At 44.9% G+C, this 13,168-nt stretch overlaps 1 protein-coding gene across 1 annotated transcript in view; it reads left to right on the top strand.

Annotated features, from left to right (window-relative positions):
• The window catches only part of LOC311103297 (KAT8 regulatory NSL complex subunit 1-like), an 87,874-nt gene that overhangs the window by 22,031 nt on the left and 52,675 nt on the right, over positions 1-13,168 (top strand). Inside the window, 2 exon segments of the mRNA XM_084144832.1 lie at positions 7,344-7,422; positions 7,425-8,697. Of these exon segments, the coding sequence (XP_084000958.1) occupies positions 7,344-7,422; positions 7,425-8,697 (1,352 nt within the window).

Genomic DNA, 13,168 nt, shown 5'->3' with positions numbered 1-13,168 from the left:
TAGAAAATAGTACAAATTTAAAAAAAAAACTGGAAGGTAGGTGTGTCCAAACCCTTGACTGGTACTGTACATTCAACCTACAGTGGGGAAAAAAGTATTTAGTCAGCCACCAATTGTGCAAGTTCTCCCACTTAAAAAGATGAGAGAGGCCTGTAATTTTCATCATAGGTACACGTCAACTATGACATACAAATTGAGAAAAAAAATCCAGAATATTCACATTGTAGGATTTTTAATGAATTCATTTGCAAATTATGGTGGGCAATAAGTATTTGGTCACCTACAAACAAGCAAGATTTCTGGCTCTCACAGACCTGTAACTTCTTCTTTAAGAGGCTCCTCTGTCCTCCACTCGTTACCTGTATTAATGGCACCTGTTTGAACTTGTTATCAGTATAAAAGACACCTGTCCACAACCTCAAACAGTCACACTCCAAACTCCACTATGGCCAAGACCAAAGAGCTGTCAAAGGACACCAGAAACAAAATTGTAGACCTGCACCAGGCTGGGAAGACTGAATCTGCAATAGGTAAGCAGCTTGGTTTGAAGAAATCAACTGTGGGAGCAATTATTAGGAAATGGAAGCCATACAAGACCACTGATAATCTCCCTCGATCTGGGGCTCCATGCAAGATCTCATCCCGTGGGGTCAAAATGATCACAAGAACGGTGAGCAAAAATCCCAGAACCACACGGGGGGACCTAGTGAATGACCTGCAGAGAGCTGGGACCAAAGTAACAAAGCCTACCATCAGTAACACACTACGCCGCCAGGGACTCAAATCCTGCAGTGCCAGACGTGTCCCCCTGCTTAAGCCAGTACATGTCCAGGCCCATCTGAAGTTTGCTAGAGTGCATTTGGATGATCCAGAAGAGGATTGGGAAAATGTCATATGGTCAGATGAAACCAAAATAGAACTTTTTGGTAAAAACTCAACTCGTCGTGTTTGGAGGACAAAGAATGCTGAGTTGCATCCAAAGAACACCATACCTACTGTGAAGCATGGGGGTGGAAACATCATGCTTTGGGGCTGTTTTTCTGCAAAGGGACCAGGACGACTGATCTGTGTAAAGGAAAGAATGAATGGGCCCATTCATTTTGAGTGAAAACCTCCTTCCATCAGCAAGGGCATTGAAGATGAAACGTGGCTGGGTCTTTCAGCATGACAATGATCCCAAACACACCACCCGGGCAACGAAGGAGTGGCTTCGTAAGAAGCATTTCAAGGTCCTGGAGTGGCCTAGCCAGTCTCCAGATCTCAACCCCATAGAAAATCTTTGGAGGGAGTTGAAAGTCCGTGTTGCCCAGCGACAGCCCCAAAACATCACTGCTCTAGAGGAGATCTGCATGGAGGAATGGGCCAAAATACCAGCAACAGTGTGTGAAAACCTTGTGAAGACTTACAGAAAACGTTTGACCTGTGTCATTGCCAACAAAGGTTGAGAAACTTTTGTTATTGACCAAATACTTATTTTCCACCATAATTTGCAAATAAATTCATAAAAAATCCTACAATGTGATTTTCTGGATTTATTTTCCTCATTTTGTCTGTCATAGTTGACGTGTACCTATGATGAAAATTACAGGCCTCTCTCTCATCTTTTTAAGTGGGAAAACTTGCACAATTGGTGGCTGACTAAATACTTTTTTTCCCCACTGTATGTAGCCCTACTTGAATCAACCTGTCATTCACCCCTCTCCCCGTCCGTTCACAAGGGAATTGTGAACACATACATTGAGCAGGGAGGGGTTGTACCGTAGCCTACTTGTTTTCTACTGTAGTGCTGAGAATGGTGAGAGAATTATTCGATTGAGGTTTGGTGAACTGAGATTGAACCTGGCTGCTGTATTAGTAATGTGCTACTAGCAGGCAGCTGAGTTTGCTCCTCCCTCCACATAGCTTTTACTGTAGGCAGGCAGGCTATGGTTACGTCCCAAATGGTACCCTATTCCCTATATAGTGCACTACTTTTGACCAGGGCCCATTAGGGAATAGGGTGCCAGTCGGGGCATATCCTTTTGAGTTTCACTGTGAATTTCTCTGCTTGAGTTTCGGTGTGCCTGGACATATTCTGAGTGAACCAAAGTCCAGTTTGACAAAAGAAGGCTACACTCTACAGAGCAAGCATCTGAATAGCAATGTGACAAATATAACCTTTTGCTTAACGTTTCAACTGCCATTTTTAAATAGGTTTTTCATTAAAATAAGAACAAATCATAAAATTCCAGATCAATTCACAATGCAGAATAATGGTCCTATTACGTAGTGCTTGACTTGGGCAGGAGGTTACCGGAGCTGAATCCCGGCACCTCAAAATGTTCTACTGCTTGAGCTCCTATTCCTCTGATAGAATATTAGCTCAAAAGTATTGTGGAGCTCCTGCACCTAAATATAAACAGTTAGTCAAGCACTGCATATGTATGACCGCTAGGGCCGGGCAATGAAGTTATATCTACCGCAGTTATTTATTTATTTATATATACATATATACCCTTGAAAGTGCATCAGCTACGGCATGTTTCTTTGTAAGGGTGCTTTTTAAATGCCAACACGAAATAGTTTCGAAGCACCACTGAAGGGGCATTTTACTTGTCTGTAAAGTAATGCCACTTCTGAAGCGGGACTAATGTCTATCACTAGACAACCAGAACTGCCAATCAAATAATCTTTAGCTGCCTGCGCACAGACCACTCTCTCCCAAAAAAGTACCTCAAAGTTGATTTAAATACTGTGACTTACCAAGACATTTAGTAGAATCGACTCCTAAGATTCTGTATTTTTGGAATGGAGGAGACTGATTAGTTGTACTTCCGAGAACACACACACACCCATCTTTAATAGCGAACTAGCGAGGGACTGAGAGAGGGGAGGTGCACAGTATAGATGGAGTCAGGCCTAGTGCAGGGTTCTATCTATCGGCAATCAAAAGCTGTATCTCGCAGTGGTATGCTGTATTTCTTGTCTTGCAATGTCTCGTAACTCCAGTAAAACAGGGCCTATCATCAATGAATAGGCTAGGTTGTTCTACATGCAACAGACAGACTGAACACAAACTCATCTCGCATCATTAGCGAAGAGAAAGAGCAGGCTAGCCAGCTGCACTGACTTTAATTTTGTGGGGGGCAGGGAACCAAAAATAATAATTCCGTCAGGGAATTTTTACTTGGGCAGGAGCTTTATGTCGCTGTTCAAATACTATGAATATTTTTTAAAACCTGATATTTAAAAAAAGTATTAAAAAAAAGAAGAAAAGTGCTCTACTCTCTTGACCAATCACAATGATGCAAAATGCAAACAGCTGGGGTGTAATCATTAGCTAATAATTAGCCAAAACAAGTTTCTATTGGACAAATTCAGGTAGGTCCCTCCCCTTTTCGTTTGCTTCCGCTTAGGAAACATAATCGGTGTATTAAATACAATCCAGACAGTGCACAGTTGTTTCCAGGGTGCTATAGCCTTACTTTTTGGCAAACAGTAGCCTAGGCTAACAGCAACGGTGAAAGAGAAGTCTGATGTTTTCCATCATAGAACTGATTCAGTTTTTATTTTTTTTAGTTTTCTGGTGAATTATTATTTTTATTTTATTTTTTTATCTGTGCCAGCAGGTCTTGAGGACATTTCAAATGTCATAGTATATCCTCGTGTGTAACAATGTAACATGGACAATATAATTTAGATGAAGCTTTTTCGTTGTTAAAATAGGCCTAAAAAAGAATCTCCAAAAATGAAAACTCTCAGAAGTGTTTGAATACTAACCGTCCGTTCGGATATCCGGATATTTGATTAACCATGCCCATCCCTAGAGTGTGTGTGTGGGTAATCATGCGTGTATTAAACATCTTCTATAACTTCCTTCACCTTTAAATAGGCTTAATGTCTGCCCTGCCTGTGCTAGGTGCTGCTATGTCATTGGCTCTGAGCTCTGACTGTTTCAGTTGATAGTTGACACAGCTGCAAGGTTCAAATGTGACGTGACTCAATGCCAAGCTATTGTAAAACTCCTCTTCAAAGAGTGTGTGTTAGTGGTGCATGGGTTGACTCTAAACCCGCAGTCTCCACGGTTATATCCTCTGGGTGGGCGGGTTTAGGGTCATGAAATATTGTGTGGAGGAAGGGTGGGTGGGTGGCGGGCAGGTTGAATAAAGAGAACCATCCTTAAGTCCCATAAATGTATCATTCTTGTGCTATTTATATCTATAGGCTTATGGGCTACATTGAAGCTGTGAAATGGAGAGTGGGGGGTGGGGGTGGGGGGGGGGGGGGGGTGCAGAAAAGTAAAGTTTGGGATCGATTTGGTGAAGTCCTGTTATGTGTGATGATTGTGAGGCATGTCAAGGGAATTGTAGCTTACTGTTCAGATGGGTTAAATGGAAACCAAAATCTGGACGCTGACTGTAGGTCTATAACCTCTCACATAGCCTTGATATTAATTCCTGCAGAATTAAGCATTTCCTGCAGTATAATTATACACCAAATGTAGGCTACATTTTGACTGGGGAACAGGAGTGGAGAAACATTCTTTCTTTCAGCACCTTGAGAGAATGCAAATGCTCAGTTAGATACCGTCTGTAGAGCTGCTATCTTTATCAGCGTCATAAAAAGCTGATAGCATTTCAACCACATAAAATATGCATCCAAAAGGATCTGAAATCTTATCAGAAACATGTTAGGTTGTTTTCGCAGCTTTCTATTTCCTTACAACCAATGTCATTAGGACATTTTGCATTTCCTCCCCGGTCCCGAAAAGGTTTTGCTCCACGAAAGAAGCAGAGATGACAGAGAACTTGACCGATGTCAACTAGATTGAAGCATTCACTCTATCGATTTATGATATTCTGTTGAGCAAGGGTTTATTTAGTATTCTAGGGCAACATACTGTATTATGACAGAAAATAAGCTGCATGTATCTATAGACAAGTTGACTAACATGTAGCCTACCAAAATGTTTGAAATTATAAGCAGAAACACATCTAAATCAGGCAAAGGAAAAATCCTGCACCCCATGTAAAAAAAACATTGTTTTCTCTCGGACTGTATCCTAGAAGGCATTTGATATGTTAGCGGGTTAGGGTTGGGTACGGGCCTCAGATATTCACTTTATCACATATAGTTGGGCGGTTGCGGATGGGTTAGCAATTGCTGGCTGGTGCGGGTGAACAAACTGCTGTCACTAGTGTGTGTGTGTGTGTCCATAAACCAATAAACACCTGGGACCCTGTCCACAACTGGAGAGTGACTCCACCCCTCCATTTAAAGTGGGGCCTTCCATCCCCCACCTTACCCCTCATCATATGGTAGCAGCACAGATGAGATTAGCACGTTTAACTTGACCTCTCATGCATGTCAGATAAACATACCCCTCCAGAATGTTCTAGAATCTATTCACTACTTAAGCCATCTCCCATCTCTCCCCACTCAACCAGCAACGTGGGGGAGCAGCCTTACGAAAACAACTCACCAAAGAGCAATTCTGAAAAGTGCTTCCAGGAATGGCTTGAGGAACTCAAATGACTTAGCCCTCTCCCTTCCCTCTATTGCACCCTTTCTCTCCCTTACATTTTGTGAGTAGATCGGCCCCTATCTGCATTGCTGATCAACGTCCCCCCACCTACCAATCATGCCGAGCCATCCGATTGGTTGCCTTTCCTGTCAATAAGATGTGGTTGGTCAGACTGGGGACAACTTGTTTCCTCCCCCCCCCCTACTGCAGCAGCTCCACGTCCCAGCTTGTCCCAGCCCATCCATGGCCGTCAAACGCAAGGCCTTTTGAGTAAAACGTGATCACAACAAGATTAGGACAAATAATACATACGTCCCTCCTCCCCTCGTCAGTTCTTAGCAGATAGGTCAATATTTGCTCATTTACTTGTGACAGTTTAGAAAACACCCTCCCCCGTTGAGAAACATTCACTATTGTAACATCTTTTTGTTGAGTCAAATTGAGAAATGAATGTTACATCTAGGAAATAGGAATAGTTTGAATGCCTGATTTACTGGGTCAAATAGCCCAGTAAATGCTTTGCATTTAGCTTGAAGATGAAACATGGGGACATTGTTTTTGCACTCGAATAAAGACGTAGAAGACGTAAGACTACGTGATTCTTTACATTATTGCATTCTTTTAGACGAACGTAATAAAGCTGAACACAACACCGCCTTTTTTGTGTGATTTTTAAGCCTAGGCCTAATTTAATAGGAAATGATGGAGCATGTAGCCTATTATACAGCTGCCCAATGTAACCCAACACCTGTGTCATCCATCACCACACCCTTCGGATCTGCAGTGTTACAGCACGGCACCCTTTCAGAACATAATAACCCACGAATCTGCTCTCTCTCTTAGTTGACTTCTCAGAAAATGAATAGTGGTTTCATGTAGCGTCGTGTCACCCTGGCCTGTGTTTGTGTTCACGACTGAACATTTCTTAGAAATATTACTCACATAACTGCTCAATAGAAAAATATGTAAGAATCGTACTAGCATAATTTGCACTTGCGAAGGTAGCCAGCAACCTGCATATTTTTCCTTCCACCATTATGATCTACCTGCCTTCTCCTCAGTCTGTACCCTCTCTTGTTCTTGAATTACATTAGCCAGGCAGCCTGCCAACATCTAACCAAATTACACATTGAAATGGTGAGCTTAGCTTGGCTATGGGGTCTTAAAAGCCCCTCTGAGCTCCAGGAGAATACTTTGAAAATACCGAAATTACCCCTGGTCAGGTACTTTTCCCTTTTCCCTTCACACGGCTCCTTCCTTTTTTACCCCGTTAGCCTACCGCTCGGCTGCTGAGATCCCCCTTGTCCAGATGCGTTTCGGTAGGCCTTCGCTCCAGTTAGAGCTCTGACCTACATTTGGTGAGATCAGCTGTTGCTCCTGTGTCCCACGCAGGCATAAATTAAGCTGCATAGCTCCTCTCAATGTAGTACTGCTGGTAAATGCCCCCCCCCCCCCCCCCCCCCGCTTCACTCTCTGTCCTCCAGCTATGGTTTCATCTACACACCTGCTCCTCTGTGCTCCAGAAACATGTCATTGATGTCTGATGGGTTCATATGTATTCAAAGCTTCACTGTCTGTCAGCAACTGTTTTTCTTGCATAGTAGTAAGGTGGGATTAGGACCAGATCATTATGACTACTATAGGCAAATTTGAAGCGTCACATAGAATGCTCTTGTTGTGGTATAAGACTGGTTTGGATGACAGTGAATTATGATTTATCAAGGATGAACGTTTGAAATGGCACATGGATGTTGTGCTGTGTTTTGAATGTAAAGCTCTGTCTGACACGCACTCTCTCTACCTCTCTTTCTCCCTCTCTCCGACTCCCTCTCTCTCCTAGGCTGTCCTCTGGCGAGGCGGTAGGTGGGTGGTGTGGAGCTGGCCTCGGCACCGGGAGAGGCCCCCTCGCCCGCCCCCTCCCTGTGCTGCATGGCTGCGATGGCGCCCGCCCTAACCGACGCGCCTGCCGAAGCTCACCGCATCCGCTTCAAACTGGCTCCGCCCTCCTCCAACCTCCCCCCGAGCGGCGTGGAGAGCAGCGGAGGCACCAGTCACATCCTCGTCTCCAGCAACGGCGCAGTCAAGCGCAAGGCCTCCGAAGAGCGCGGTCCCCACGGGGGGTCCATCACAGGTAAGGGGAGGGAGGAGGCTCCTTCCACACCTCTTGGGAAACTACAGCCGCTGGTGACGTCGTACCTGTGCTCGGACGTGACGTCCGTTCCCTCTACCAAGGAGTCACTGAAGCTGCAAGGCGTCCTGCTGCAGAAACACGGCCTTCTGCCCAGCTTCCTGCCCAGGAAACACAAGACACTGGAGCTCTCAGAGGAGCAGCTCAAGAGCATCATGAGTAACAGCAGAGGAGGTGGTCCCCCTGCCCTGTCAAGCCCGCCGCCACCGGTCAACGGCGTGGCCAAGAAGTTGGCCAAAAACGGGCCGGACCGGGACAGTATGACAGCGGTCAATGGAGGTCATAACAGGCCTCCTGCTGGACATGGACTGGACTCCCCGGTGCTCCAGCCCCAACCCCACACAGCTGCCTCTAGAGGAAACTCTCCTCTCAACAGGGGAGGGGAACACCAGCAGCCCACAGGACTTTCCCACAACCCTGCCGGAAACCCTGAACAGCCAGCACCCCCCGCAGCCTCCACCAACACCCCAATGGACTGCCCGGACAGCAAACCCTCCGAACGGCCACCGTCGCTGGCCACGGACACATCATCCCTTTCCCCAACGGACCAACAGACCTCCCTGGGCCTGGGCAGCCTTGGAATGGACGTTAAGGAGCGGACTCAGCAGAGCCAGAGCCGTCAGGGTGAGATCGAGGGGCGTCTGAGGCGCCTGAGGAAGCGCCTCCAGGTGGTTCAGGCCAAGCAGGTGGAGCACCACATCCAGCAGCAGCTGGGAGGGCTCCTGGAGAGCACGCTTGGGCCTCTGGATGCCCTCCGACCTGGCGGGAGACGAGGAGGCCAGGACGCCCCCCTCACCCCGCAGGAGAGGGAGGGGCTTGGGCGATTCTTGAAGGATGGCTCTGTACCGGCGGAGCTGGAGCGCCTGTCCCTCAGCGGAACCACCAACCTGAGGTCCACGGAGAGCGCCTTCGACTCAGACGCCACGGAGAGCAGCTCCGGAGGAGAGACTGACGTGGAGGAGGACGAGCTCACCAGGGTGGACATTGAGCAGCGACACATCTCTCTGTAAGTACCTAGGACCTGGACAAAATGTCTATTAGGGGGGTTGTTCGTAGGAAAATTGGGTTTTGCCGCTTAACAGAAAATTTAATGGATAAAGAAATATTGGAATGGGCCTTTTGGAATGAAGGTATGTTGACTAAATTGGCGTTTAGGATGGGGAGAAAGCAGAGAGACAGAGACTGAAGTAGTGGAAAATACAAAGATGCTAGAGTGAGTGAAAGGGAGGGACTCCATCCTGGCTTGGTTTGTTGGGTTGTGTTGGGTTGTTAGCCACTGGGGATCTGTAGCCTCGTTTCAGGGTTCATCTCCAGTTTACCACTCTTTGCTGCTGAAAGGAAGCCTTATACAGGCATGTTCATGTCACATACAAGCGTGTGTGTGTGTAGTCTACATTTTCCTTTTCCAGTGTTCATGAGGATGTGGCTTGCGCCCTCATTTGTGTGGAAGGTGACCCTGATGAAGTGAATGAAAACCCTGTTTAATAAAATGTTCTGATGCTGTGGTGCAGTGCAGTCCTCTGTTTCAAACACACTGTTATGTCTTCAGGGATAAGCCTGGATCTAATGCACTTATCAGAGAAAGAAACCACAATTTTCTTCAGAGAAGTGAAGGCCGAGATATCCAGAAGAAAAAGCTAGCTTGGCCCCAGGTTAGATCAATTCCAGTGCGGTTATTATCCAATGTCCGTTATTGCTGATCTTTTGCCTTGTTGACTCCATTGGATGAGGCACTTAATGTGATCAATGCAAGAGTAGATTTTAACCCATAGATGGTGTTTCCATCTCTTTTTACAGGCAGATGAATTGATGTGGGAGTAGATGGACATTCCACCCTGAAGTATTCAGTATTGGTCCTATGTTGTTTCATGTTACCTTACCTTTTGAATAGCGTTGGCTAGCTTTTGCTGGTTATGCTAGATGTTCCTATTCAGTTGGATTGGCCTTTTCTTTATGATCCTCAGTTGAGTAACATGCGGGCACCTTGTTTTGATCTTTTTATAGTCAGCCATGCAGCATTTCTTTCTGACTCCAGCTCTACAAGGCCCACTGATTATTGTGAGTGGCCCATGGGCACCCTAATCCCTCTATATAGTGCACTACTTTGTACCATGACCCATAGAGCTGGGATCAAAAGTAGTGCACTATGTAGCGGATAAGGAGCCATTTGGGACTCCACGTGAGCCTGACTGTGGGTCAGAGTCACAGAGGCCTTGTTTGAATGTTGTGAACTAAAGCTAAAGACGGACAGACGGCATGAGGGATAACCTACATTCAGGCATGATGAAGGCAGTTGGTCGGTCACATGGCAAATTGCGTAAGACCAAATAGGCTTACTTCCAGCCAGATTATAGTGAGAGAGGGAGAGCATGATGACACTGCTGCCATTTTTTACAGTCTGTCTGACTGTTCCTGTGGGAATAAATAGGGGCGCCTGCACCTTTAAGACGTGACAGGGGGGGGGGACTTTGTTTTTATTAAATGTTTTCTTGTACATGACTCATAGAATGTTATGGAAGGGGATATGATGAACAGATATAACATATTTACTAACACTTCAACTCACCACACAGACCCATTCCTGCTTTTCATAGTTAAGGTTGGCAGCTTGTTGATTTTACCACCTTGTCGTGTCTGTCTGGATATCTGTTATGTCTCTTGTGTAAGGAAAGCTTGTTATTTCCAGACCAGGTGAAGTCGCTGTGGTGGTGTTGATGCAGCCACAATAAGGTCATTTTAACATTTAGCTCTGAGCGACTCCATGAGAATCAGTTTGATTTGTGTGATCTGTCTTGGATGTCTGTCTGTCTGCACACAGTGTTTGTCCTGACACACACATACGTACACTAGGGGTGTAGCGGTTTACCAAACCCACGGTTCGCTACGTATTGTGGTTTTGGGGTCACGGTTCGGTTAAAGTACAGCAGGAAAGTGAAATGCCAACAGTTACTCTACTTAAATGTTGTTCATTTGGCTAAATACCCTATTTGTGGCCCAAGTCCAGTTTCTGTGACATCATTCACAATGTTCCTGGCATTGTCTGTTGTGACAGGGATTGTTATGTTGGGCCTCTCAAGTAGAGGTCTAAAAAGTTGGACCCGTTCCGAAATGGACCTGGTGCTTTCCCACCCGGACAAATATGCATAAATACATTTTTCAATATAGAGACCCATTCCGAACCGAGGACCACCAGTTCCGAATAGAAATGGTCGGATCCAAGTTAGGGAAGCAGCAGAAAAGTAAATTTGTAAGCTACTTTATTAACCAGAGCTTATACAGCTATACATACATATACAGGGAGAGCGGGTGGAGGAGGGGCCTTGTGGTGTGTGAGAGACAGAGGGACAATAACCAACCATAGCAAGCCTACTGGCGCTAGAATACTAACTTCTGGCTTGTCATAGCTAGGTTATTTATCATCCAATATGATATAAACGTGTGCGCTGTCTCTTTAAGACCCATGATGTCATTCAACCAGTCATTTTAAGGCTTGAGAAAAGATGATATTGAAAGACGTGAGACGAAAATGAATTTTTTTTGGTGACAATCAGCTTTGAAATCAGCAAAATGTTTGCTTTATGGTTTGAATATTATTTTTAAAAAGGTACTAGGGCAGTGAATTAATGTTAGCTTCAGCTGTAAGCTACCAAGGAAAGCTAGCCTACAAAGCTGGAAGCTACCGGTATTTTCTTGCTGTTAGCCTACAAAGCTACCTCATCCCTATATTGTTATTTATTTTGCTCATTTGTACCCCAGTATCTCTATTTGCGCATCATCTCTTGCACATCTATCATTCCAGTGTTAATACTAATTGTAATTATTTTGCACTATAGCCTATTTATTGCCTTACCTCCATAACTTGCTACATTTGCACACACTGTATATATATATTTTTTCTGTTGTATTTTTGACTTTGTTTTGTTTTACCCCATATGTAACTCTGTGTTGTTGTTTTTATCGCACTGCTTTGCTTTATCTTGGCCAGGTCGCAGTTGTAAATGAGAACTTGTTCTCAACTGGCTTAGCTGGTTAAATAAAGGTGAAATTAAAAAATTTAAAAAAAGCTGGGATCTACCGGTATCTTCTTGCATTGTAAAGTGTTCTAGCCTGTAATGCTAATGGATATTGCTTTGCGAACAGTAATTAACAGTTTCAAAATGTCTACATACCATGTTGCATTAATCAAGTGTGTTAACTTCTGTGCAGCATAAGTGGTGATGTGAGTACAGTGGTTCCTCAGGACAGGCTAGAGCTAGCAATGAGTAAGTGGAGTAGGCACGGAGCTCTCACACTATAAGGGGACATTGGCTTTACTGATAGACATACTTAATTATCTCTCAAATCAGTAGACGACACGAGACACATTTGACCGAAGTACCGAAGGTAACAATTCTAGTATCGAAAAGGTTCTGCAGTTTCGGTATACCGTGCAACACTACACACATGCGCACACACACTAGATAAAATGTTGTCTGTTGCTAAGCAGTGATGGTTACCCCCGCAGTGTTAACGCCCAGGTGTGTGCCTGCCTTGTGAAAATGTAAAAGCTGCTGTGTTTTTGAGTTGGTCTCATTTTTACAACCCAATAGTTCTCTGACACAGAATGAGTAGGGTCTCTGTGTACGAGTCTGCTTATTTGTGTGTGGCCTTTAGTACGTGTCATAGTGATGCAACAAAGCTTATGTAAAGATTAGTTCTACTGGAGGGCTTGATGGTTAGTTGGCAGGGCCTAAAACAATATGTTTTGTATACCAGCCACTGTGGCAGGTAGATTGAAAAAATAAAAGCCACACCCATTTTTTAAACCAGCCAAAATATTTTTTTGCCATAATTACACATAGAAACACACACAAACTGATGAGCATTCTTAGTAATGTTTCTAAAACGAGTCATGTATTACTTGTAAGAAGTAATGTGGTATATTGCTCGATTTAATTTAATATTCTGTGACCTGAGTATTTTAACAAACGTTTAGCTGGCTCTTAATGGTTACCTTGGACTGACTTTTATGCCTGTGCCCATTGCTTCTAAAAACGAATCTTTCAGCACTCACAGCCTCCCACACAGGCAGTGTTGCTGCGGATAGTTATAACGTTAGGATTCAGATTTCTTTGTTCATTACCAGATATGAAACAAAACGACAGAAATACTTTGAAAACCGCTGCTGCAGCATTTATGTTGCTGTAAATCACAACTCGCACTTGTACCCATACTTGACTGTTTTTATGAAGCGCTCACACTGTAGAGTCCGGAGTGTTACCACCAACGTGGCTGGTCGAGAGCGTCCTGACTGGTTGCATCACTGCCTGGTATGGCAACTGCTCGGCCTCCAACGGCAAGGCACTACAGAGGGTAGTGCGTACGGCCCAGTACGTCACTGGGGCCAAGCTTCCTGCCATCCAGGACCTCTATACCAGGCGGTGTCAGAGGAAGGCTCCAGCCACCCTAGTCATAGACTGTTCTCTCTGCTACCGCAC

Source organism: Coregonus lavaretus (genome assembly GCF_964263955.1).
Source record: "Coregonus lavaretus genome assembly, chromosome: 28".
NCBI classification, from domain to species: domain Eukaryota; kingdom Metazoa; phylum Chordata; class Actinopteri; order Salmoniformes; family Salmonidae; genus Coregonus; species Coregonus lavaretus.
This window is presented reverse-complemented; position numbering and strand designations above follow the sequence as displayed.